The sequence below is a fragment of the Oncorhynchus kisutch genome, linkage group LG8 (genome assembly GCF_002021735.2).
Source record: "Oncorhynchus kisutch isolate 150728-3 linkage group LG8, Okis_V2, whole genome shotgun sequence".
Taxonomy (NCBI): domain Eukaryota; kingdom Metazoa; phylum Chordata; class Actinopteri; order Salmoniformes; family Salmonidae; genus Oncorhynchus; species Oncorhynchus kisutch.
Window position 1 is genome coordinate 22,719,734 of NC_034181.2, and position 27,864 is coordinate 22,747,597.

Genomic DNA, 27,864 nt, shown 5'->3' on the forward strand with positions numbered 1-27,864 from the left:
ATGAAAGCGCGCCCCCGAGACTTCAGGTGAATGGGAAGCGAGAGCGGGTTATGGTTCAGTGTGCGTCGGGGAAAAGGAAAAAAATAAGGAAAATGACCTGCAACAGCTCGTTCTGGGCACATGTGTTCATGACAGCGTATTTACTATGGGTCACGGGACGTGTTGCTCAGAAAGTAAGTAACACATGGCTGCTCTTTGTTTACAGTCTATATTTGCCTCATAAAAAAGCGCAGTGAATTGTTTCACCCGTCATCGGTCTTCTAGTTTAGTGACTGGCTGAAAACTTGTTAAGCAAGAATTAAACTGTATTAAGTTTCCTTGTTGTTGTTGTGTAGCTAGTTATTTTCCACCCAGGGAAAGACAGAATATAGACTTTCCTGGGTAATTTGTAATTATTATGAGAACTTGATGCACTAAATGCACTGTAAAGTATTGTAGTAGTCCGGTATGCATGTGGACACCACCCGTGCATACACAGGGCTCATCTCTCCAGAAGTTTGAGTATAGTTTTACATTAACAATCACTTTTTAGTAATCTAATACCATTCATTTATAAAATAATCTACTATCCTATCGAGTGCTACAAAAAAAGCTTATTGACATTTCAATAGGAAGCTTCCAATAGTAATCACCCCAAGTTCAAAGTCATGCTGGGTTGGTAATTGAGGAAAATAAGTCATTATTTTATGTGATTTTTCCAGTTGATCATTTTGTCAATTTAATGCGCAATTGGATATCAGCTTTTCGCAACTGTAAGATATTACACAAAAATATACATCAATATTAGGCTATAGCCAGATGTGATAATCAGCTGGCAGTACTCTCTGTAAGGCTGCATTTTCCAACCATGGGGAGGAAAACATCCCATGACACTGAGCATGCAGTCAATTTTTTGTCCTCGACTATATCTAGTAGAGTTAAAGGCAATGGCATGCAGAGTCAGACAGAGAGAGCAGTGAAATGAGAACCACATGGATGAAGCCAAAGCAGGGCATGTTCACCTCCTGTTGGTCTGAGTCTGACTCACTCTCACTTTGTGGTGAAAACAACCCCCACTGCCTGACTGCCTGACACTGACATGGATTTCATGACTTTATTCCTGAACAAGAGCTCTCATAAATCCCCCTGTACATACTGTAGAGTAGAGAAACCTTACTCCTGCTCTCTGTTATACAACACACAGCAGTTTCTGTCTGACAGGGTTCCCAGTACAGTAGTATTTAAGTGTAAACCAACCGTTCCCTTACAATTCATTATCCGTGTTACATGGCACTGGATTGCATGGTGGCTTTTTTCTGGTTATTGGGTTTCCACATTCACACTAAGGTGGGGTTTGGGGGTGTAACACACCTGAAACATGTTTAGTACAGTAGAGGCTGCTGAGGGGAGTACGGCTCATAATAATGGCTGGAATGGAGTCAATGGAATGGTATCAAACACAAAGATGTGGTTGATACCACTCCATTGACACCATTCCAGCCATTATTATTAGCCGCCCTCCCCTCAGTAGCCTCCACTGGTTTAGCAGTATGGTTGTACAAAAAATGGTGCAGCAGAAGCAGTCCAGGTGACACTCTGGTTTGGGTTTCTTCTCAATTTGGTCCAAACTAGGAAGAAACCTGTATGTAGGCTACATTATTATTAATATCTGCTCTCCTTTTCTGAGTGTTCTGTATGTGAACATCTGACACTGTAGCATTGACTTACTGCACATATATTTATGCTATTTATCTGGGGAGAATTAAGCTATTGATCGCCACTGTACTGTATATGAAATATAAGACAGAGGCGTCACATGACAAAATTAATCCATAACATTACTGTGTCATATTGTCTATGGGCCATGGAAGTGTGCTATTTAATTATGTTCAGTTATTAGCATTTGGGAAAGACTTCCCTAATCTGTTCAGTGCTTACAGGTGATTAACAGAGTCCGGCAGAAGGCGTTCTTTTTAATCACCAAATTCTTCCTGACAACTTTGGCAGCAGTTAGAATGCAGTGGTACCATAAAATAATTTCCCCCACTTCCTATGTGGTTTCTGGTGCTGTAGCCTCTCCGCAATGATTTGAGTGTGACACGGCATTCGGAAAGTATTCAGACCGCTCGACTTTCCCCACATTTTGTCTCATCAATCTACACACAATACCCCATAATAACAAAGCGAAAACAGGTTTTAGACATTTTAGCAAATGTATAAAATGTATAAAAAACTGAAATACCTTATTTACATAATTATTAAGACCCTTTGCTATGAAACTCGAAATTGAGCTCAGGTGCATCCTGTTTCCATTGATCATCCTTGAGATGTTTCTACAACTTGATTGGAGTCCACCTGTGGTAAATTCAAATGATTGGTCATGATTTGGAATGGCACACACCTGTCTATATAATGTCCCACAGTTGACAATGCTTGTCAGAGCAAAAACCAAGCCATGAGGTCGAAGGAATTGTTCGTAGAGCTCCAAGACAGGATTGTGTCGAGGCACAGATCTGGTGAAGGGTAACAAAACATTTCTGCAGCATTGAAGGTCCCCCAAAACACAGTGGCCTCCATCATTCTTCAATGGAAGAAGTTTGGAACCACCAAGACTCTTCCAAGAGCTGGCTGCCCGGACAAACTGAGCAATTGGGGGAGAATGGCCTTGGTCAGGGAGGTGACCTAGAACCCGATGGTCACTCTGACAGAGCTCCAGAATTCCTCTGTGGAGATGGGAGAACCTTCCAGAAGGACAACCATCTCTGCAGCACTCCACCAATCAGGCCTTTATGGTAGAGTGGCCAGACGGAAGCCACTCCTCAGTAAAGGCACATGACAGCCTGCTTGGAGTTAGCCAAAGGCACCTAAAGGACTCTCAGACCATGAGAAACAATATTCTCTGGTCTGACTCTTTGGCCTGAATGCCAAGCATCGCGTCTGGAGGAAACCTGGCACCATGCTTATGGTGAAGCATGGTGATGGCAGTATCATGCTGTGGGGATGTTTTTCAGTGTCAGGGACTGGGAGACTAGTCAGGATCGAGGGGAAAGATAAATAGAGCAAGGTACAGAGAGATCCTTGATGAAAACCTTCTCCAGAGCGCTCAGGACCTTAGACTGGGGCGAAGGTTCACCTTCCAACAGGACAAAGACCCCAAGCACACAGCCAAGACAATGCAGGAGTGGCTTCGGGACAAGTCACTGAATGTCCTTGAGTGGCCCAGCCAGAGCCCGTACTTGAACCGAATCGAACATCTCTGGAGAGACCTGAAAAAAGCTATGCGGCAACTCTCCTCATCCAACCTGACAGAGCTTGAGAGGATCTTCAAATAAGAATGGGAGAAACCCCCCAAATACAGTTGTGCCAAGCTTATAGCGTCACACCCAAGGAGACTCTAGGCTGTAATCCCTGCCAAAGGTGCTTCAACAAAGTACTGAGTAAAGGGTCTGAATACTTATGTAAATGTGATATTTCATTTTTTTTTTTGTAATACATTTGCAAACATTTCTAAAATCCTGTTTTTTGTTTTGTCATTATGTGGTATTGTGTTGATGGGGGGGGGCAATTTTAATAAAATTTTATTGGTCACATACACGTGTTTAGCAGATGTTATTGCGGGTGTAGCGAAATGCTTGTGTTTCTAGCTCCAACAGTACAGTAATATCTAGTAAGTAATATCTAATAATTCACAACAATACACACATCTAAAGTAAAGGAACGGAAGTAAGAAACATTTTCTGGGCTAATAAGGTAAGAATTAACAAATAAAATAAAAAATACTGCAAAGTTGCCTAGAAGCACGGCTGCCCTATCTGTCTGCACCATGGTTGTACACCATTTAGAAGAAGTATGTAACGTAACGAAATGTGGAAAAAGTCAAGTGGTCTGAATCCTTTCCGAATGTACTGTATGGAAATGCCAATTTATCTCCTAGAAAATGTGCAATTGTGTGTGATTTCATTGGATTACAAGTGCGGCCATTTTGGTTTCACTATCGCAATTTGCTAAGACTTCATTCTAGTTTTGATTGAAGTGTTGTTGGAGATAATCTGGGGTTTATTTCTTTATCAACATTTTCCTTTGAATCCTTTTAAAATCTTTTAAAAATGTATTTTGTTTTTTCATTGCAGAGTTCTCCCTTTGGTAATTTTAAAATAAATATTAGTTATGACCACACACTACTACAACACTAGGAAGGAGAATCTCTAAGCCTACAAACTGTCAAGACTCGTCCCCATCCACTGTGACTGAGTGGCGGTGAGCAGTAGAATTCTTAGAACTGAACAACAAAAGCCCTTGGTATATTGAATTGTCAGCGTCCCCAGCTTTAGTTTCTGTGTGCGTAGGGTGCTCACTATCTTTTCAATTATCTGCCTGATGGGGCACTCTAAATGATGCCTTTGTCCTCTTGTCCTCTTTTGTATAAAGTTGATTTTTGGAACAGCGTAAACAGGCTTGGAATTCATTGCATCCACCCCCAAAGGGGAATCTTTCAACTTTGATAAATCCACCACCCGAACATTTAGACAAATGAGAACCACCCTAACATCTAGACAAATGAGAGCATGTTTGACATTTGAAGTTGTGAAATATTACAGTATCTTTACATAATTTCATTGCTTATTCTAATGTTGATTTTTAAACAAGCATCAGTTTGATGCTGAGGAATTCACTGAGGAATTCATCCCCTAGCTAAATGTCTAAAGTCCATAAAGAGACTAGTTCTAGTACTGTAAACACATATTGGTCAGACGGTGAGGTTGGCATGATGGTAAATAAACTGTACCGTTACTTTAAATGAGATGAATGGGCCAGGCAGAGGGAGAGAGCTCCAGCTCCAGCTGCCCAGCTAGCTGGCTTGGCTGTTCTGGCTGTGTGTGTTGTTGTCATCCTGTATGTTGGGGCTACTCGCTCAGCTGCTGAGAGATTAATTACTGAGGATGCATCCATTCACTGCCTGGATCACATTCCAAATCTGGAAATTATTTCTCCAAATTGGTCCGAACCACCATGGAGACATAACTCTGACTGACTGCATCTCATCAACATGCTTTAATTTCTAGGCTAGGCGTCCTTAGTTAATGACTGTTACTGCAACCTCCTTCTATCCAGAGAGGAAGAAAAATACAGGGAAAACTATGTTAATTGGTGTGTGCACTACAAATGTGGAACCCCCTATCCAACATCCCGCCCACTCAGCCACATATCTATGTGGAGTTGGAGGGTCCACCACCACCACTACAATGCTGAACATTCCACTGTCTCATGCGGAGCAGAGAAAATGTGTGGCCCCAACATTGATGACCAAAGATTATAGTGGCCTTGATGGTAATTTGAAAAGGTCAGAATTTTGTGCGGTGATTTAGAGCATGAAGGACTCTGCTCTCCCAGGTCAGTGGGGCAGCTTCAGCTAGAGCCCAATCAGGAAGCTCACCAATTGTTTGTAAACTCACCCTGAGTGAAGCTGAGGGCTTGGGATACCTGAATACACCACCACACCATGCTTAGAGTGCCTTCAGAAAGTATTCAAACCCCTTGACTTTTTCCACATTTTGTTACATTACAGCCATATTCTAAAATAGATTAAATAAAAACAATTCCTCAGCAATCTACATACTATACCCCATAATGACAAAGGTCCCCAAGAACACAGTGACCTCCATCATTCTTAAACGGAAGACGTTTGGAACCACAAAGACTCTTCCTAGAGCTGTCAAACTGAGCAAGCGGGGGAGAAGGGCCTTGGTCAGGGAGGGGACCAAGAACCCGATGGTCACTCTGACAGAGCTCTACAGTTCCTCTCTGGAGATGGGAGAGCCTTCCAGAAAGACAACCATCTCTGCAGCACTCCACCAATCAGGCCTTTATGGTAGCCAGACGGAAGCCACTCCTCAGTAAAAGTCACATGGCAGCCTGCTTGGAGTTAGCCAAAAGGCACCTAAAGACTCCCAGACCATTTTAAACAAGATTTTCTGGTCTGATGAAACCATGATTGAACTCTTTGGCCTGAATGCCAAGCATCACATCTGGAGGTAAACTGGCACCATCCCTATGGTAAAGCATGGTGGTGGCAGCATCATGCTGTGGGATGTCTTTCAGCGTCAGGGACTGGGAGACTAGTGAGGATCGAGGCAAAGATGAACAGAGCAAAGTACAGAGAGATCCTTGATGACAACCTTCTCTAGAGCACTCAGGACCTCAGACTGGGGCGAAGGTTCACCTTCCAACAGGACAACAACCCTAAGGACACAGTCAAGACAACGTAGGGGTGGCTCTGAATGTCCTTGAGTGGCCCGGACTTGAACCCGATCTAACATCTCTGGAGAGACCTGAAAATAGTTGTTCAGCAACGCTCCCATCCAACCTGACAGAGCTTGAGAGGATCTGCAGAGCAGAATGGGAGAAACTCCCCAAACACAGGTGTGGCAAGCTTGTGGCATCATACCCAAGAAGACTCTAGGCTGTAATCACTGCCAAAGGTGCTTCAACAAAGTACTGAGTGAAGGGTCTGAATACTTTTTAAATTTCTAAGAAATTATTGTTATTTTATTTAACCTTTATTTAACTAGGTAAGTCAGTTAATTAAGAACAAATTCTTCTTTACAATGACGGCCTACCAAAAGGCAAAAGGCCTCCTGCGGGGACGGGGGCATGGGATTACAAAAATAAAGATAAAAACAATATAAATATAGGACAAAACACTCATCACAACAAGAGAGACAACACAACACTTCATAAAGAGAGACCTAGGACAACAACACAGCAAGGCAGCAACACATGACAACACAGCATGGAAGCAACACTACATTAGCTAACAAAAAAATACTGTTTTTGCTTTGTCATTATGTGGTATTGTGTGTAGCTTTGATGAGGGGAAAAAAACAATTTTATAAGTTTTTAGATGAATGCTGTGGGAAAAGTCCGTGTCTGAATACTTTCTGAAGGCACTGTATTGTACAAGTTGTGGGCTCGTGTATAAGTGCCTTTTCACATCTGTGGACAGACAACACCGGGTGCAAGGATGTTGTGTCTTAGTATGGTGCTTCTATGACACACAGATTCAGTATTCTCCACAGTAGAAATAACCCCAATGTCTATGCTCTAGATTTCTGTCTGTGTCTGACCTGACCAGCAACAGTGGCTAAATGATTGGACTGCGACAGACATACAGAGGAGCTTCTGAGCCCTGGGTTATATAACACTTCATCTGGGAGTTGGCATAGCTGAAGCGTCAGCCTGTGGAGCAGTGTCACTTTTCTACTCCAGTAAACAGCGCCTGGGAGGATCCCTGCCCCCTTGAGGGGCCCGTCTGGCTGTTTAGGAGCCAGTCAGGGGCTGTTTGTGCATGTGAGGGAAGGGAATGAGTGAGTGTGTGACAGCGATCGCTATGGGAAGTTGAGCCTCTGTTTCAAGAGTTTTAGCTGGGGCTTTCATCATACTAGTTGTATACTCACTAACCTGTTTCAATTCCTCAGTAAGCTCTTCAGTTGTTAGGGAGAGTTTTTTTAAATGATTTATAGATTGGAATTGTGTTCAAAATTCATATTTCAAACAGCAAATCAATCATAGGGATATTCTTTTAGTAGGCTTTGTATAAAGTTCAAACTATATTTCAGGTAATTTGCAGTTCTGGAAATGTTGTTCTGACAAAGGATTCAAGTTGCTTAACAATATCAATATTATGGTCAACCTCAAACTAATCACAGGTTTGCATTTGACATTCCAATGCACAAGTCATTCTACAGCATTATATGCTTGGTTTCTCTGCTTTTGTACAGGGATCGTCTAGTCAATCTCCTTGTGTGGCACAACTCGGGTGCAATGACCGACCAGCAGGGTCTTCGATAAACTTTCTGCCTGCTCCTACTTATTAACATCACTTCATTAAAGTGTTATCTCCCATCCCACCATGAAGCGGTGCAACCAAACAGCACTGCTGCCCATTGTTCCCCATGAGAAAAGGCTTCCTTGAATAATGCCAGCCCTGGCTGTGACTGCCAGTGGAGAGGCCTGTGTCTGTGATGTAACAGAACTGGGATGTTTGGCATTATAAGAATGTCCCATTTGCATTTTACACTGTGGCACTTTGAGGCCATTCATGTGTAGTCTACCATGTACATCACACCACAGTGAGGGTGGCGGACCTCCAGATAGCCAGTCCTAGTGCAGCCAGAGCCAGGAAAATGACAGTCCCTGTCCCTCCTTCCCTGACAAAGTTCTCTCTCTTTCTATGTAGCCCACACACTGTCAATAGAAAGAGCCTGGCTACACGAATGTGGATTTGGACACTTATATTGGTCACGGAGACAGACAAACACACCCCTCCCTTCCCCCCCATGTTGTCAAGCTGTTCCCTTCATTCTATAGGGTATGGCACAATACCACTACACTGCACAACACCGTAGAGCAAACACGGAAATTGGCTTACTTTCTGCAACCTCTCTGGGAATGGCATTTGACCAGTTCAAATGTCATCCGTGTAATTTCTGTATTGTTGTTGTGGCGCTCATGACATGAGTTCCTAGTAAGTCTAAGGCCATTTTCTCTTTTGCACCTTACTATGACATAATGTTTTGACACTAAACAGCAGAGAAAGCATTGATAAAGAAAAGGCTATTATACAACACTCTTAGAACTAGTTGGGCTTCAAAGTGTGCCTTGATTCTTATAATTTATCACTGTTATATAAGCCTCTATCACTATCAAATTGTATTTACCACTGCATAAATTCGATTATTTTTCTGTAATTATTAGATTTTGGTGCCCAAACTTGACAATGAGTGTACTGTGTCCATAGCAATAAAACATTTACAACTTTTCAGTTCATCTTAAAGAGCCAATGAACACCCCGATTGGCACGTGTGTTTTTCTGTTGCAACAGAAAGTGTGTTTCTGATTCCGCGTTTGGTTAATGATGTTTGTCCTACATGAGACACAGTAGACCCGGAAGCCTATTTCCCTCCCTCGAAATCCCCAGAATGAATCTAAGATAAGTCAAGAAATCTGTAATTTATTCAGACATTTTTTGCTGAGAATGTTTTAGTTGCACAGTTTTACATCTAACTAAGGTGTTTGGTGCAGTATTTCTATGCTATTGGATCGAGAGAAATCACTGCAGCTGCTCACCCATGTTAGTGGGCAAATGTACAGTACCACTCAAAAGTTTGGACACTACTCATTCAAGGGTTTTCGTTGATTTGTACTATTTTCTGCATTGTAGAATAATAGTGAAGACGTCAACACTATGAAAAAACACATGGAGTCATGTAGTAACCAAAAAAGTGTTAATCAAATAAAAATATATTTGAGATTTGAGATTCTTCAAAGTAGCCACCCTTTGCCTTGATGACAGCTTTGCACACTCTTGGCATTCTCTCAACCAGCCTCACCTGGAATGCTTTTCCAACAATCTTGAAGGAGTTCCCACATATGCTGAGCACTTGTTGGCTACTTTTCCTTCACTCTGCTGTCCAACTCATCCCAAACCATCTCAACATACCCTTGTAAAACTGACCATCCTACCAATCCTCGACTTTGGCGATGTCATTTACAAAATAGCCTCCAATACCCTACTCAACAAATTGGATGCAGTCTATCACAGTGCAATCCGTTTTATCACCAAAGCCCCATATACTACCCACCATTGCGACCTGTACGCTCTCGTTGGCTGGCCCTCGCTTCATACTCGTCGCCAAACCCACTGGCTCCATGTCATCTACAAGACCCTGCTAGGTAAAGTCCCCCCTTATCTCAGCTCGCTGGTCACCATAGCATCTCCCACCTGTAGCACACGCTCCAGCAGGTATATCTCTCTAGTCACCCCCAAAACCAATTCTTTCTTTGGCCGCCTCTCCTTCCAGTTCTCTGCTGCCAATGACTGGAACGAACTACAAAAATCTCTGAAACTGGAAACACTTATCTCCCTCACTAGCTTTAAGCACCAACTGTCAGAGCAGCTCACAGATTACTGCACCTGTACATAGCCCACCTATAATTTAGCCCAAACAACTACCTCTTTCCCAACTGTATTTAATTTTAATTTATTTATTTATTTTGCTCCTTTGCACCCCATTATTTTTTATTTCTACTTTGCACATTCTTCCATTGCAAAACTACCATTCCAGTATTTTACTTGCTATATTGTATTTACTTTGCCATCATGGCCTTTTTTGCCTTTACCTCCCTTCTCACCTCATTTGCTCACATTGTATATAGACTTGTTTATACTGCATTATTGACTGTATGTTTGTTTTTACTCCATGTGTAACTCTGTGTCGTTTTATCTGTCGAACTGCTTTGCTTTATCTTGGCCAGGTCGCAATTGTAAATGAGAACTTGTTCTCAACTTGCCTACCTGGTTAAATAAAGGTAAAATAAATAAAATAAAATAAAAAATTGGGTTGAGGCCAGGTCATCTGTTGCAGCACTCCATCACTCTCCTTCTTGGTCAAATAGCCCTTACACAGCCTGGAGGTGTGTTGGGTCATTGTCCTGTTGAAAAACAAATGATAGTCCCACTAAGTGCAAAGCAGATGGGATGGTGTATCGCTGCAGAATGCTGTGGTAACCATGCTGGTTAAGTGTGCCTTGAATTCTAAATAAATCACAGTGTCACCAGCAAAGCACCCCCACACCATCACACTTCCCCCATACTTCACGGTGGGAACCACACATGCAGAGATCATCTGTTCACCTACTCTGCGTCTCACAAAGATCATCAATCAAATGTATTTATATAAAGCCCTTCTTACATCAGCTGATGTCACAAAGTCCTGTACAAAAACCCAGCCTAAAACCCCAAACAGCAAGCAATGCAGGTGCACAAAGACACGTGGTTGCAACCAAAAATCTCTAATTTGGACTCATCAGACCAAAGGACAGATTTCCACTGGTCTAATGTCCATTGCTGGTATTTTTTGGCATAAGCAAGTCTCTTCTTATTATTGGTGTCCTTTAGTAGTGCAATTCGACCACAAAGGCCTGATTCACGCATTCTCCTCTGAACAGTTGATGTTGAGATCAACTGAAGCATTTATTTCTGAAGCTGGCAACTCTAATGAACTTATCCTCTGCAGCAGAGGCAACTTTGGGTCTTCCTTTCCTGTGGCGGTCCTCATGAGAGACAGTTTCATCATAGCGCTTGATGGGTTTTGCGACTGCACTTGAAGAAACTTTCAGAGTTCTTAATGTTCCACATTGACTGACTTTCATGTCTTAAAGTAATGATGGACTGTCGTTTCTCTTTGCTTATTTGAGCTGTTCTTTCCATAATATCGTCTTTTACCACATAGGGCTATCTACCTTGTCACAACACAACTGATTGGCTGAAACCCATTAAGAAGGAAAGAAAATGCATTCCAGGTGACTACATCATGAAGCTGGTTGAGAGAATGCCAATAGTGTGCAAAACTGTCATCAAGGCAAAGGGTGTCTACTTTGAAGAATCTCAAATATAAAATATATTTGGATTTGTTTAACACTTTTTTGGTTACTACATGATTCCATATGTGTTATTTAATAGTTTTGATGTCTTCACTATTATTCTACAATGTAGAAAATAGTATAAATAACGAAAAACTCTTGAATGAGTAGGCGTGTCCAAACTTTTGAGTGGTACTGTACATCCTCAAATCCAACTTAATTTACCTGTTGTGACGCATGGATGTTCCAATCTCCGTTTTAGACGAGACTGACTTTATGACAAATTATTCTATTTACACTTTATAGTAAATTTTGACACTAGAATAACTGTTTCTGACTCCTATCGATGCCACATAGGCCATTTCCAAAGGGATTTGTTTTGCTTTTTAAAGGCACTCCTTCTTTAGTTTCTTTAACATACGCTGTTATTATAATTTGTCAATTGTATTTAATACAAACCAAAAACACATACTGGATTACTAGCACAACACATGATGGCTTATCTCTTTCAACACAAGTGGCTTGTCTCTTTCCCATGCATATAATATACATATTTTCCCATGGTTAGAAATAATAGCTGAGATGAATACGCTGTTGCAATGTTTTAATCCAATGTTTTTAGTCCAATGTTGTTCACCAACATATTGCAAAATTGTTGAGTCATTAAGTGGTCAGGATAGGGAGGTCTGAAACAGATTGATTACATATGCTGTTACGTGATGGTCAGGCGATCAGGACTGTTACACCTCTGGTGTGATATCCTTAATAAAATGCATTCAATATTTTCGGTACATTCATGTGCTTTGAAAACACCTCTTTCATTAACTGTACAGAACACACACACACACACACACACACACACACACACACACACACACACACACACACACACACACACACACACAGATATGTATGTCCTTACTGCCCTCCAGCTCTCTGTAAGGGACATTCTGACCTGGCTGTGAGGCTGCCAGCTGTATCAGCAATAGAGAGGCCTTTGAGTTGCAGTCAGAAGGACGGAGGGGATTGCTGAGGCCAAACCTAGCAGCCTCTCTCATACAGTGATGACTGAAAAGTACATCCAGATTTGGCTTCTTAAAATCTGAGGAATGCCTTTGATAAATGCATGCATATGGAGAGATGAGATGGGCCATGGAGTGGCAATCAAAGCGTCTATCTGGCGTTGGTCGATGGCAGTGGTGCTGGTGCTCCTTTTGCACACACACACTGTGTTTTAAATGTGTTTCCAGGCAGACTACTAGTGTTGCCTGGGGCATTGGCTGGTTTGTTACCTGTCTGGTGGTGGAGGCTGTGCTGGTTAAGCCCCGGCTAGGTCGTTGCTCGGTTCCCACAGTCCATAACCTGGGCTGAGAGGAAAGCTCATAAACACACCAGCCCTCCTACAAAGGTCTGGACCTGAGCTCTGGGCCCAGCAGCCCCAGCCACACATCTGTCACTGCTTAGCCAGGCTGAGGTCCCCTTCCACCGTCCACCCCACACACCTGGGAAGCATTACAGCCAGCTCAGCGTGTTTTAAGAAACCCTCCCCAGGGTTACCCAAGCACAGGCATGCAAGGCACCGCCATGGCTTTAATATACTGGCTGGCAGAAGAGGAGGGTTGAATAGTTCAGGTCTGGTTGCAGTTCATTGTTTTTTAGGCAATGTGCAATTCAGCTCAACTGTATTATTTGTTTAAAAGGCAGCCTTATTTGTATTATATGTCCCTAGACGTTATCATCATGTCTTTTTATTTTATTTTTATGTCTGCTGATTTTCTGTAAGTCTTTAACAAGTGCTGGTATACAGTAGAGATGTTGATCATTAGAGATGCTAGCGTTTTTACGTACACTCATGTCCCCCTTACCAAGCCCATGTATGTGATTATTGCAGGTCTACTTTGATTGTGGAGCGAAGGTGGATGTTGTGGATGTCCAAGGCCTCATCCTGTCTCCTGGGTTTCCCTATAACTATTCCTCAGGGACCCACTGTGTCTGGCAGTTCTTTGTGCCCGTCGGCCACCAGCTCATACTGGAGATATTTGACTTTGACGTGTTCGAGAGCCACGACCCCTCTGCCCAGTACAATGCCATCTCTAACTTGAAAGTGGAAGATGCTGAGGCAGACAATGGGGCAACGTTCCCGTCTGGCGGTCCGGTCACAGATGAAAACATGTCAATGCTGGCTAAAGACGTCCCCGTAACTCAGGCTCAGGGGGGCAGATCGAAAGCACCCCAGTCCTCCTTCCAACATGACAAGGTCAAGCAGGTGGTGGTGCAAGAGCAGTCCACCAAGATGGAGATCGCCAAAGTCTCCAACTCTGCTAAAAGGTCCACCTCTGATATTGCATCCTCACACCTCCTACCCAGGGACCAGGCAGCGGTGAACTCAATCACCTCTCCTCTCCTCAGAGGCGACCCTGACCTGAACCCTACCCCTAACCCCAGAGCAGCAGCCCCAGACCTGGCTGTGGTTGTAGACAAGGCCACCAGTCCGACCCCCACGGACAATGAGTCAGTGAGCTCTGAGACCCAGGTGGTGGACGCTTGCCCCCACGACGTCCTCTACATCTCAGACCTCCTCACTTTCTCCTCGCGCTTCTGCGGCTCCAACCGGCCCTCCAGCAGCCAGCTGGTGTTTGGCTCCAGCCAGGAGATGGTCGAGGTCATCATGGAGTTGATCACCACCACCCACTGGGGCCGCGGCTTCGCCCTGCTCTTTCACTACCACAACCGGACAGAACCGGATGGAGATGACCCCCGGCACGCCTACGCCCCTGCCGGGGCCAGCAAGATGGGCTCTCTGCTGGCTGCCATGAGCGGAGCAGCCTTCTTTGCCATGGTGCTCACCAGCGCTCTATGCATAATTTTCAGGTATGTAAAAGCATGCAGAGATAGTTGCTGTGATATGATATCCATTTGTCACATATGTGTTGTGTTATCAGGGAGTCAGAGCAACCTATTTATATCCAACCAGTACGTCAGGGGTGACATGCAGAGAGAATTGTGCAAGTGTGACCGGTGTAGATTGCCTCTGTGTTGTGTTTTGATCGGCTTACATATACTGTACAGTGCATTCAGAAAGTACATTTTGTTACGTTACAGCCTTTTTCTGAAATTGATTAAATAAAAAAAGATCCTCAATCTACACACAATACCCCATAATTACAAAACAAAATGTTATTTTTAATTTTTTTGCAAATGTATTAAAAATAAAAAACAGAAATACTAAGTATTAAGACCCTTTGTTATGAGACTCGAAATTGAGCTCAGGTGCATCCTGTTTCTATTGATCATCCTCTAGATGTTTATATTTTATTGAAGTCCACCCGTGGTAAATTCAATTGATTGGACATGATTTGGAAAGACACATCTGTCTATATAAGGTCCCACAGTTGACAGTGCATGTCAGAGCAAAAACCAAGCTCTAGAGTTCCTCTGTGGAGATGGGAGAACCTTCCAGAAGAACAACCATCTCTGCAGCACTCCACCAATCAGGCCTTTATGGTAGAGTGGGCAGACGGAAGCCACTCCTCAGGAAAAGGCACATGAGAGCCTGCTTGGAGGTTTGCCAAAAGGCACCTAAAGGACTCTCAGACCATGAGAAACAAGATTCTTTGTTCCAATGAAACCAAGATTGAACTCTTTGGCTTGAATGCCAAGCGTCAAGTCTGAAAGAAACCTGGCACCATCCATACGGTGAAGCATGGTGGTGGCAGCATCATGCTGTGGGGATGTTTTTCAGCGGCGGGGAAAGAGAGATCCTCAATGAAAACCTGCTCCAGAGCACTCAGGACCTCAGACTGGGGTGAAGGTTCACTTTCCAGCCGGACAACGACCCTAAGCACACAGTCAAGACAACACGGGAGTGGCTTCGGGACAAGACTCTGAATGTCCTTGAGTGGCCCAGCCAACGCTCGGATTTGAACCTGATCTAACATCTCTGGAGAGACCTCCAAGTTCGTGATATCCAATTGGTAGTTACAGTCTTGTCCCATCATTGCAACTCCCGTACGGACTCGTTGCTTCTTGACACACTGCTCGCTTAAACCGAAAGCCAGCCGCACCAATGTGTCAGAGGAAACACGTACAGCTGGCGACCGAAGTCGGTGTACATGCACCTGGTCGCCACAAGGAGTCGCTAGAGCACAATGGGACAAGGATATCCCAGCTGGCCAAATCCTCCCCTAACCGGACGACACTGGGCCAATTGTGCACTGCCTCATGGGTCTCCCGGTCGTGGCCCCCCTATGGGACTCCCAATCATGGCCGTTTGTGATACAGCCCGGGATCGAACCCAGATCTGCAGTGACGCCTGTAGCACTGCGATGCAGTGCCTTAGACCGCTGTGCCACTCGAGAGGCCCCGACCAAAAATACAAACATTTATACATTTTAGAATAAGGCTGTAACGTAACAAAATGTGGAAAAAGTCAAGGGATCTGAATACAATAATATTGCTTCACATAACAGTAAAATAACAAACACAATGTACACTATAGCTTATAGGCCTAGGCTAGCCAACTTTTTTTTTTTTACAGCCAGGCATTATGTACATGTACTGCTAACGGTAAAATATTGTCAACATTTCTTAACAAACAAAAACACATGGCATACCTGACAACAGGAAAAACTTGCTGTGCTGCCCTTGTACGCCAACTCCTCTGCAAAGTACAAATTCACAACGAAAGGGGACATGAATAGCGATGTAGCCTATAGTAAAAAGTACAATAGATGGCTAACATGTACAGTATGCATAACGTATCTGATAAAAAGTTAACAAATGCATGAATATCCCAATATACTGGTAGGAGACCATAATGTTACACAGTCAAGGACCATGTAAACTCATTATAAGTGGTTTAACATGTAGTATTAATTATGATTTTCATGACACAATTTGACTGTAACCTAGCTCTTCCACATGGGTACATTAGACAGGGAAAGGTGTGGGGCGCAGGGGAAGTTTTCAGGTGGATTACAGGAGGAGAAGGAATGTACAGTAATATCAGGCATGGAACTATTCAGATTTTGTGTTATTATACAATATGAAATTCAAAATGTTTCTTTTGTCATACACATTTTGTGATTGCTTTCCCTATTGACTCAAGCATGGGGCGGCAGGGTAGCCTAGTGGTTAGAGCGTTGGACTAGTAACCGAAAGGTTGCAAGTTCAAATCCCCGAGCTGACATGGTACAAATCTGTCGTTCTGCCCCTGAACAGGCAGTTAACCCACTGTTCACTAGGCCGTCATTGAAAATAAGAATTTGTTCTTAACTGACTTGCCTAGTTAAATAAAGGTAAAATTAAATAAAATTAAATAAACATAAACAAGACCATGCACAATGGGAATGATTGTCTCTTCATGATCCCTGTAGTTCATCTGTGCAACATCTTCAGGTAAAGCAAGCCATGCAGAAAGAAATGAGTCATAAAGATACCTTTGTCTGACATGTTTTGTGTTATAAATATATTTCCCTGACAACCTGAGACATGCAGTTCTCAAGCATAAACATAAACTAGACCATGCACATTCTGCACAATGGCAAGAATTGTCCTTTTATGACCCTCCAAGGGAGATGGCACAACTGTTGGGTCTTTGATGTTGGCCAGTGTAACAAAGATTCCCCCCATGAATGAGATGGTAGCCGTGAATGGGATAGTCTGCCAGTCAGTCCTCCTCCTCCACTAGTGTGCTGCTGCTGATGGCCTGCCTGTTGACTCAGCTGGAGGCCTTGGTTGGTCCCTGATGAGACCCAGTGAAAGGTTTGGGTGTAGCTGCCTTGATGTGCAGCATTATCACCATTCTACAGAGAGGGGGAGGGAGAGCGAGACACGGAGGGAACGAGACGGAGGGAGGGTGAGGGCCGTTCAAGGTGCAGCACCTGGCATCGATTCCAACTGACGAAGAGAAATGCAGCCATACAAAAGCCAGTGGGAGAATAAGGAAGGAAGACGAGAAGAGCAGAGATCCTTGTGCTGCTGTGCTGTGAGCCTCTGTCCTGCCGAGGTGCCATCATGGTTGTTTAATAGAACAAGAACAACATACAGTACCAAAAGGTGTAATTTACAGGTTGTTCTCTTGGTCGATCCCATGGGGAGACAACAGTAGCACACGCTGCTATAGTACCAGTTCTAGCAGGGTGTAATATTATCCATGCCAGGTGACTAAATGAGTATCACCGTTGTACTCTACCAGCCTGATTCACATCTCTAGTTCCCTCCAGGAAGGTTTCAATTCCCGTACATATAAAACATCTATCTCTATGAAAATTCACCTCAATCTAGTCAACTAAACTCAAAGGAAAAGCACTGTTTTTTTTATTACTTGTGCAATTTAAAAATGTTCTCAGCTTGAAAGCATTCTGTATTGAAAAAACAACATACACACAATACTTTATGATATAATGTTGCAACATACTGTACATCTCCGTGAAATAGGTTACACAGTAGAAATGGGTTATTCTCAAAAACCTATGTGTGGCAGTTGAGCACAATAAGCCCATTTGTGTAGTTCTTACTTCTTGCTGCTAATGAAAGGGAAATTGAAAACACACTTCTAATAAAATGAAAGTCTAATTACCAGGAACAACAACACACGGATTAAACATAATCAGGAAGCCAAGAAGGGCATTTCCATCATGCGTAATATTTTTATGTATTTTTTAATTTGAACCTTTATTTGACCTGGTAAGTTGACTCAAAACACATTCTCATTTACAGCAACGACTTCCACAGCCATGACTGCTTTAGAGAAATCCCTCATGCATGTTGGAGAGCAGTTAGAGTTGTATTAGTCGTGTCCTGGCGCCATGGTTTTTAATTGTACCAAAAATGGGTATATAAAAGCATTTAGATCTTGGTTAATGAACAGAATCCCCTCAGCTGCTGGAGCTGCCCTTTAGAGAAACAACCTGGGGCTGTTTGTATGTCGTGATTTAGCTAGCTAGACTTTTTATGTTTTGAGGAAGAACCTCAGTGAAGTTCCCGTTTCTAATTGCTATCACACATAGCATGAAAGAGAATGTCGTCAAAAAGTAAATAATGGTTTTCAAAGATATGTAAAATAGTCAAGAAATGCATAACTGCAATGTTGTGGCTCTTTTTTTGTTTTCCAGACCTAAACTATGTCCGAAAAGAGCCAGCTCTTGCTCATCCAACAACTCTGAGGTAAATGGAAAACGACCCCTGTGTGTGTGTGTGTGTGTGTGTGTGTGTGTGTGTGTGTGTGTGTGTGTGTGTGTGTGTGTGTGTGTGTGTGTGTGTGTGTGTGTGTGTGTGTGTGTGTGTGTGTGTGTGTGTGTGTGTGTGTGTGTGTGTGTGTGTGTGTGTGTGTCCAGACATTCCTCTGTAGGCTAGCTTCTGACTGGAATCAGGGAACATTTCATTCATATCCTCTAGACTACAGCCACTGGAACAAATGCAAATACCCTCCGCTGGCCTGGCGCTGTTGTTGTCCAACTTCTCCCACGCAGGGCAGGCAGCCTGAGGTAGACTGACTGGGGTCAGACAGACTGACTGACACAAACACACACACACACACACACACACACACACACACACACACACACACACACACACACACACACACACACACACACACACACACACACACACACACACACACACACACACACACACTTCCCTAATACACTTCTATTTGGGATTGAACTTTAGTGTGCTAACAAGGAAAGAAGCAAAACAGTCCTACAAGTTCTGGTCTCTTTTAGTATCTTATTGCCACGAGATCATAATACCCCATTGGTTATCAAAACATTTTATTAATGGATCAAAACAACTTTAGTTCATGTCTGTATTTCATAGTGCTGTACAGCCCTACTCCCTTGGTGTATGTGCTCTGGTAGGCAGCTGTAATAGTACTTGCTGACTCTAAATTGTAGGTGCAGGAGGGAGTGCAGAACTCTGGAGCTGACGTCCGTGAGCTGCAGCTGGTGGCTCCTAATCAGCCCAGCCTGGAGGTCCCTAGGACAGCAGAGAACGACAACAACCACTCCCTCAGCCTCACACACACAGGTGGTATGCACACGCACGCATTCGCATGCGCGCGCACACACACACTATCTCCTCTCTCTCCCTTTAACACTCCCTTTAACACTTTTTCCAACTACTTGTGCTCCAGCCACCTAGCCTAGTGAATCCGCTCGCTCCCCCTGACCTGCTCCCCCTCTCTATCTCCATGATTGAGGGGTACCGCTGGGGTGTTTGGTCTGGTTCCGACCTGGCTGACTGACTTAATCTGCCCCTAAACCTAACTTACATGTTCAGTGTAATTGTGACACTGTTATTTCATTCGGCTGTGAAACTATGACAGAAAAATTGTACACTTGGCCTGACTGTCAGACCTCCAACACACAGTAATAGAGCAGGTAGGATTCAAAACTTTTAATAGAGCAGGTAGGATTCTCAACAGTAATAGAACTTGTAGGATTCTAAACAATAATAGAACTTGTAGGATTCTAAACAGTAATACAGCTGGTAGGATTCTCAACAGTAATAGAACTTGTAGGATTCTAAACAATAATAGAACTTGTAGGATTCTAAACAGTAATACAGCTGGTAGGATTCTCAACAGTAATAGAACTTGTAGGATTCTAAACAATAATAGAACTTGTAGGATTCTAAACAGTAATACAGCTGGTAGGATTCTAAACAATAATAGAGCTGGTAGGATTCTAAACAGTAATAGAGCTGGTAGGATTCTAAACAATAATAGAACTTGTAGGATTCTAAACAGTAATACAGCTGGTAGGATTCTCAACAGTAATAGAACTTGTAGAATTCTAAACAATAATAGAACTGGTAAGATTCTAAACAACAATAGAAATAATATAACTGGTAGGATTCTAAACAATAATATAGCTGGTAGGATTCTCAACAGTAATAGAACTTGTAGGATTCTAAACAATAATAGAGCTGGTAGGATTCTAAACAGTAATACAGCTGGTAGGATTCTCAACAGTAATAGAACTTGTAGAATTCTAAACAATAATAGAACTGGTAAGATTCTAAACAACAATAGAAATAATATAACTGGTAGGATTCTAAACAATAATAGAACTTGTAGGATTCTAAACAGTAATACAGCTGGTAGGATTCTCAACAGTAATAGAACTTGTAGAATTCTAAACAATAATAGAACTGGTAAGATTCTAAACAACAATAGAAATAATATAACTGGTAGGATTCTAAACAATAATATAGCTGGTAGGATTCTCAACAGTAATAGAACTTGTAGGATTCTAAACAATAATAGAGCTGGTAGGATTCTAAACAGTAATACAGCTGGTAGGATTCTCAACAGTAATAGAACTTGTAGAATTCTAAACAATAATAGAACTGGTAAGATTCTAAACAACAATAGAAATAATATAACTGGTAGGATTCTAAACAATAATATAGCTGGTAGGATTCTAAACAATAATATAAATAATAGAGCTGGTAGGATTCTAAACAGTAATAGAGCTGGTAGGATTCTAAACAGTAATAGAGCTGGTAGGATTCTAAACAATAATATAAATAATATAACTGGTAGGATTCTAAACAGTAATAGAGCTGGTAGGATTCTAAACAGTAATAGAGTTGGTAGGATTCTAAACAGTAATAGATCTGGTAGGATTCTAAACAATAACATAAATAATAGAACTGGTAGGATTCTAAACAATAATAGAACTGGTAAGATTCTAAACAGTAATAGAAATTGTAGATCTGGTAGGATTCTAAACCGTAATAGAAATAATATAACTGGTAGGATTCTAAACAGTAATAGAGCTGGTATGATTCTAAACAGTAATAGAACTGGTAGGATTCTAAACAATAATAGAACTGGTAGGATTCTAAACAGTAATAGAAATTGTAGATCTGGTAGGATTCTAAACCGTAATAGAAATAATATAACTGGTAGGATTCTAAACAGTAATAGAGCTGGTATGATTCTAAACAGTAATAGAACTGGTAGGATTCTAAACAATAATAGAACTGGTAGGATTCTAAACAGTAATAGAAATTATATAACTGGTAGGATTCTAAACAATAATACAAATAATATAACTGGTAGGATTCTAAACAATAATATAAATAATATAACTGGTAGGATTCTAAACAGTAAAAGAGCTGGTAGGATTCTAAACAATAATAAAAATAATATAACTGGTAGGATTCTAATCAGTAATAGAAATAATAGATCTGGTAGGATTCTAAACAGTAATAGAAATTATAGAACTGGTAGGATTCTAAACAGTAATAGAAATTATAGAACTGGTAGGATTCTAAACAGTAATAGAAATAATAGAACTGGTAGGATTCTAAACAGTAATAGAAATAATAGATCTGGTGGGATTCTAAACAGTAATAGAAATAATAGATCTGGTAAGATTCTAAACAGTAATAGAGCTGGTATGATTCTAAACAGTAATAGAGCTGGTATGATTCTAAACAATAATAGAACTGGTAGGATTCTAAACAGTAATAGAAATAATATAACTGGTAGGATTCAAAACAGTAATAGAGCTGGTAGGATTCTAAACAATAATATAACTGGTAGGATTCTAAACAATAATAAAAATAATAGAACTGGTAGGATTCTAAACAGTAATAGAAATAATAGATCTGGTAGGATTCTAAACAGTAATAGAAATTATAGAACTGGTAGGATTCTAAACAGTAATAGAAATTATAGAACTGGTAGGATTCTAAACAGTAATAGAAATAATAGAACTGGTAGGATTCTAAACAGTAATAGAAATAATAGATCTGGTGGGATTCTAAACAGTAATAGAAATAATAGATCTGGTAAGATTCTAAACAGTAATAGAGCTGGTATGATTCTAAACAGTAATAGAGCTGGTATGATTCTAAACAATAATAGAACTGGTAGGATTCTAAACAGTAATATAAATAATGGAACTGGTAGGATTCTAAACAGCAATAGAACTGGTAGGATTCTAAACAATAATAGAGCTGGTAGGATTCTAAATAATAATAGAACTGGTAGGATTCTAAACAGTAATATAAATAATGGAACTGGTAGGATTCTAAACAGCAATAGAACTGGTAGGATTCTAAACAATAATAGAGCTGGTAGGATTCTAAACAGTAATAGAGCTGGTAGGATTCTAAACAATAATAGAACTGGTAGGATTCTAAACAGTAATGTAAATAATGGAACTGGTAGGATTCTAAACAGCAATAGAACTGGTAGGATTCTAAACAATAATAGAGCTGGTAGGATTCTAAACAGTAATAGAAATAATAGAACTGGTAGGATTCTAAACAATAATAGAGTGGGTAGGATTCTAAACAGTAATCGAGCGGGTAGGATTCTAAACAATAATAGAAATAATAGAACTGGTGGGATTCTAAACAATAATAGAGTGGGTAGGATTCTAAACAGTAATCGAGCGGGTAGGATTCTAAACAATAATAGAAATAATAGAACTGGTGGGATTCTACCACAGACTGAATGAGTAGACATATTTTCTCATGATCACGGCCATAGAATGGCTCTAAATTGGGAGGTGGGAAGTGCAGCATTAGAAGTCTCAATGGAAAATGGCTTTAGTTTTGGAGTAACTCAGGGTTTATCCCAGAACAATCCAAAGGCTCTCTCATTGTAGCTGAGCCCACAGAGAGATTTACAGGTCATGACATTTAACCTGTATAACGTGAGAGCATTAGGAACACCATGTTTCTCCTCACGCTGAGTTCAACAATGTCACCATGAGTGTTTTTCTATTTTTAGCACTTTGCAATGTCACCCCTCTGTATTCTTTCAAGAAATCATTAAAATAAGTATATTATTTTTGCATCTCGGCCTTCTTGGGTTATTCCTTTTCATGGATTGAGTGCAAGCACCTTTGGAACTCACTGAGTTAACAGAAATATGAGTGGACAAGTACTGTGGCTACAGTGGGTACACGGTGTACTGGGTACACAGTGCAGTAATATACAGTAGCCTATGGAGACCAAGCTGTAACATTCCATTTCAAGTGCTCTTTTAGGGAAAAGCAGTGGAAGTTAGCATAAACTAAGGTGTGATGGTGCAATGCATCTGACTGTTGTGCCTTCAATGTAGCAATGTATTAATTGTATCTGTCACAACAAAATTATTCAAAAACAACTATTCCTTCCTTTCCTTCCCAGGTTCCCCGGTCAGTGTTGGTGGTGATATGTCTGAGCATGCTGAAGTGGACCTCTCATCCAATGGTCTCACGGAACTGGACTTGGGGACAGATGAGGTGTTTATCATTTCATCTGCGCCCAGTACGAGCAGCAGACTGCTGTTCTCGGCCCATACGGTAAGGAGCGAGGCGAGGCAGGTAACCCTGGCTAGGACCAATCAAGGTGCCCTCCTCTAGGGGGGACACACAGGCAGTAGCAGAGAACCTCCTCTAGGGGTGACACGCAGGCAGTAGCAGAGAACCTCCTCTAGGGGGGACACGCAGGCAGTAGCAGAGAACCTCTTCTAGGAGTGACACGCAGGCAGTAGCAGAGAACCTCCTCTAAGGGTGGCATGACACTCAGGCAGTAGCAGAGAACTTCCTCTAGGGTGGCATGACACTCAGGCAGTAGCAGATAACTTCCTCTAGGGTAGCATGACACCCAGGCAGTAGCAGAGAACCTCCTCTAGGGTGGCATGACACCCAGGCAGAAGCAGAGAACCTCCTCTAGGGGTGGCATGACACCCAGGCAGTAGCAGAGAACTTCCTCTAGGGTAGCATGACACCCAGACAGTAGCAGAGAACCTCCTCTAGGGTGGCATGACACCCAGGCAGAAGCAGAGAACCTCCTCTAGGGGTAGCATGACACCCAGGCAGTAGCAGAGAACTTAATCTAGGGTGGCATGACACCCAGGCAGTAGCAGAGAACCTCCTCTAAGGGTGGCATGACACTCAGGCAGAAGCAGAGAACCTCCTCTAGGGTAGCATGACACCCAGGCAGTAGCAGAGAACCTCCTCTAGGGTGGCATGACACCCAGGCAGAAGCAGAGAACCTCCTCTAGGGGTGGCATGACACCCAGGCAGTAGCAGAGAACCTCCAAGGGGTGGCATGACACCCAGGGAGTAGCAGAGAACCTCCTCTAGGGGTGACATGACACCCAGGCAGTAGCAGAGAACCTCCTCTAGGGGTGACATGACACCCAGGCAGTAGCAGATAACCCAGTCGAGGTATCAAACGCAGCGACTGGAGATTGAGGGTAGGAGAGGGTATGACCCAACATTTTTACTTATGCTCTATTGGAATAAGAGTTGGCATAAGGCAGACCTGGCAGATATTAGAGAGCTGGTGAGCTGGTGAGCTGGTGAGCTGGTGAGCTGGTGAGCTGGTGTGTGTGTGTGTGTGTGTGTGTGTGTGTGTGTGTGTGTGTGTGTGTGTGTGTGTGTGTGTGTGTGTGTGTGTGTGTGTGTGTGTGTGTGTGTGTGTGTGTGTGTGTGTGTGTGTGTTTAAATGTTAAGACTTTTAATATATAAAAACATCCTTTTCAAGTCATTACTTCAGAGTCATAAGTTATTGTTCTAATATCACTTAGTTTGTCAGGCAACAATCTTAGCCTGTGTGTGTGCATGATGAGGGGGGTCTCGTCTAGACTATCGAGCTGTTAGTGATTCTTAGTAAGGATTATTTCTCTTTCTGAAAGGAGCAACCCCTTAAACCTCTATTCCCCCCAACCTTACCCTCCCCTAATTTACAAGCTGACTGAGGGAGGATTTGTGACTGATGGGCCCTTCACCTCTGACCTGCCATTTATATCAATGAGACACCTACCGTAAAGACTCTCCGAGGCGGTTTTGCGAACACAGATTAAGCCTAGCCCTGGACATGGAGATTCTCCATTGAGCTTACTTTTGGGTCCAGGGTGGCAGGTAGCATAGTGGTTAGAGTGTTGGGCCAGTAACCAAAAGGTTTCTGGATTGAATCCCCGAGCTGACAAGTTATAAATCTGTCCTTCTGCCCCTGAACAAGACAGTTAACCCACTGTTCCCAGGTAGGCCGACATTGTACAATTTGAGGAACAGTTTGAGAACGAGAGGAACTACAAGGTAAGAAAAATACTTCAATATGAGGAACAAGTTAGTGTTAAGAAATATTGTTAACTGTTAAGTATATTAAAAAATATGTGTTTGGAAAACTGTCCTTCAGAGTAGGAGAGCAGATATTGGATCAGGTCCCACCCCCTGTCCATATAATTGTATTAATTATGATCTTAAAGACAACACTGATCCTATATCAGCACTCCTACTCTGAGAATCTTTGTGGGTATGGTTCTTGGGATCATAGAGGTAGGAATTGCTGACTGTACCCACTATCAGGCAGCACTTTGTTGTTGTTTTGGATCACATGCCTGATTCAATGGTTTGCTTGTTGCCCTTTTTAGGTCAACTGTGATTTGAGGTGCAGGTCAGTGCTTGAATATAATGCAACCTCTGATTCTATGCAGCTATTTTTATCCAGCTATCTCTAGCCAATGTCTCATTTACGCTCCGATGCCACTGGTGGTGAAAATTCCATTGACTGAGTGCTCAAGTCAATCGAATATGCATTGTATTCACACAGTGGCTCATTTTTCTATGGTCAAATAAAATAATAAAATAATCACATGTAAGTGCTTCCAGTTTTCAGAATAAGATGTTTTCTGCGATGGCAGCAGTTTGTAAAAAAAATGCACTGTGTAACATTGCTACAGCGGGTTCACTGGGTTTAAGCATTTAACCTCTTTCAGATGCTTTTCCATTGAAGAACTCTGTTTGTTTACTACTCCCCATGAACACAGACACTGCATGGTGGGTTTGATTGAATTATATTTGATTTGTTTTTTTGTGTCTACCTCCTATCAGCAGCGGGAGAGGTTTCTGAGGCACAGTGACACCGGCCCAGGCCCTGTCAGTGACTGGCCCTCTCCAGACCCAGCTGCCTCGCCCACAGAGACCCGTGCTGCCCAGGATGGCTGTGCCCGACCCCGGCCGCGGGCCTGGAGCGTCCGCACCTTCCAGGACTTCCTCCCTCCACTACCCCAGTTACACAAGAAGTGGTGCAGTTGGAACTCCACCAGTCCCTTCACTAAGCTGGTGGACAGCGTTAGTAGCTTGGTCATTCAGCAGTGCTGTTGAATAATAGTCACACCATCATAAACTGTATATCTTTACATTTTTGTTATTTAGCAGACGCTTTTACCTAGAGTGAGTTACAGTCATGTAATGTAGGTTTCTGTGGATTTTTTAAATCATTTTTCAATACTTTTTTAAAAAACAATGAATGTCATGTTGCACTGCAGAGAGATATGTGTTGATTAGATGTTGTTCCCCCCCAGGCCCCGTCAGGCTTTGTGTCAGAATGCCGTGGGGATGACAGCAGGAAAGTGTTCTCCGACCCCCAGTTGGAGGCCCAGGATGACAGTAACGCCTCCTCCATGAGTAACGTCTCGTATCCCCTCACCCTGCCCGCCCAGAGGCAGCGCCGCCTAAACTCCACTAGCAACATGCGGCGCTCCCGCTTCACCGGGCCCTGCTTCGGCCTGCTCTCTGGGTCCAGTCCCTCAGACAGCACCAAGGCCCCCGGGGGCTCCCTCCTCCAGGCCTCCCCGTCCCAACCCAGTAACAGTACCTCTGGGCAGGGGCAGCCGGAAGAGGTGCAGGGTGGGAAGCGCCGTGATTTCCCAGCAGAGAGCGACCACGTCAGTGTCCCGGTGTTTGCCATCTGTGAAGAGGAGGACCGGCAGCCCTTGATCCTGGCTGAGCACTTGGGGCATTCCTCCATGCTGAATGGACTAAGTCGGGGGGTGTACGAGGCAAAGGGGCCCGCCGGCGGAAGCCTCAACCCTGGCCCCCAGAGCGCAGCCAATGGCCCCCTCCTCCAGAGGGGAAGGTCAGAGTGGAGGCCATGGGGAAGTCAGGCCTCAGGAGGGGCCAGTCCTTACCCTCTCCCTCACCCCTCTGGCTCACACACAGCCACCAATACTAACGAGTCTGCCTTCGTGCACAGCACAGCCAATCAGATCCAGATGCCTTCCCTCAGCCAATTAACAGTGCCATGCAGTGTGACAGGCAATGTGACCAGTGACAGCCCAGCATCCAGTCCATGTGACAGGAGAGCGGACAGACAAAGTATGCACTCTTGGGTTGGCCCAGCAAAGCAATAATAAACCATTTTTAGTGGCACCTTTGTAAAATGCAAAAACTAACTTTTTGATTACTGAAATCAACTTTTATATGGCATTTCTACATTCTTGAAGTCAATTGCTTTATGGTGACAAACTGGATGTTTTCATACACACTATATATATTTTTATAAAGTTAAAGGCCCAATGAAGAATTTTTAAAATCTCAATATCAAATACTTTCTGGGTAAAATTAAGTACCTTACTGTTATAGTTGTCCAATAAAATGTTAAAACATATACAGAAATAGCTTTTTAGCAAAAAAACATTTCTCAAACAAGAATTTTGTTAAGTTT

General features: G+C 42.7%; 1 protein-coding gene across 1 annotated transcript; it reads left to right on the forward strand.

Annotated features, from left to right (window-relative positions):
* Positions 1-27,864, forward strand: LOC109894925 (uncharacterized). Its single transcript, XM_031829863.1, has 7 exons — positions 1-173; positions 13,292-14,271; positions 18,516-18,567; positions 19,299-19,431; positions 23,557-23,711; positions 26,250-26,489; positions 26,723-27,864. Exons 1-7 carry the CDS (start codon positions 51-53, stop codon positions 27,548-27,550), a joined length of 2,511 nt encoding a protein of 836 aa, XP_031685723.1. The 5' UTR covers positions 1-50; the 3' UTR covers positions 27,551-27,864.

Bases quoted from the DNA above. Each gene is read 5' to 3' on its own strand.
- LOC109894925 (XM_031829863.1), top strand. From the start codon at position 51: ATGGTTCAGTGTGCGTCGGGGAAAAGGAAAAAAATAAGGAAAATGACC. The intron at 174-13,291 runs GTAAGTAACACA...TGATTATTGCAG, and splicing joins CGGGACGTGTTGCTCAGAAA to GTCTACTTTGATTGTGGAGC. The intron at 19,432-23,556 runs GTGGTATGCACA...TTTCCTTCCCAG, and splicing joins CCTCAGCCTCACACACACAG to GTTCCCCGGTCAGTGTTGGT.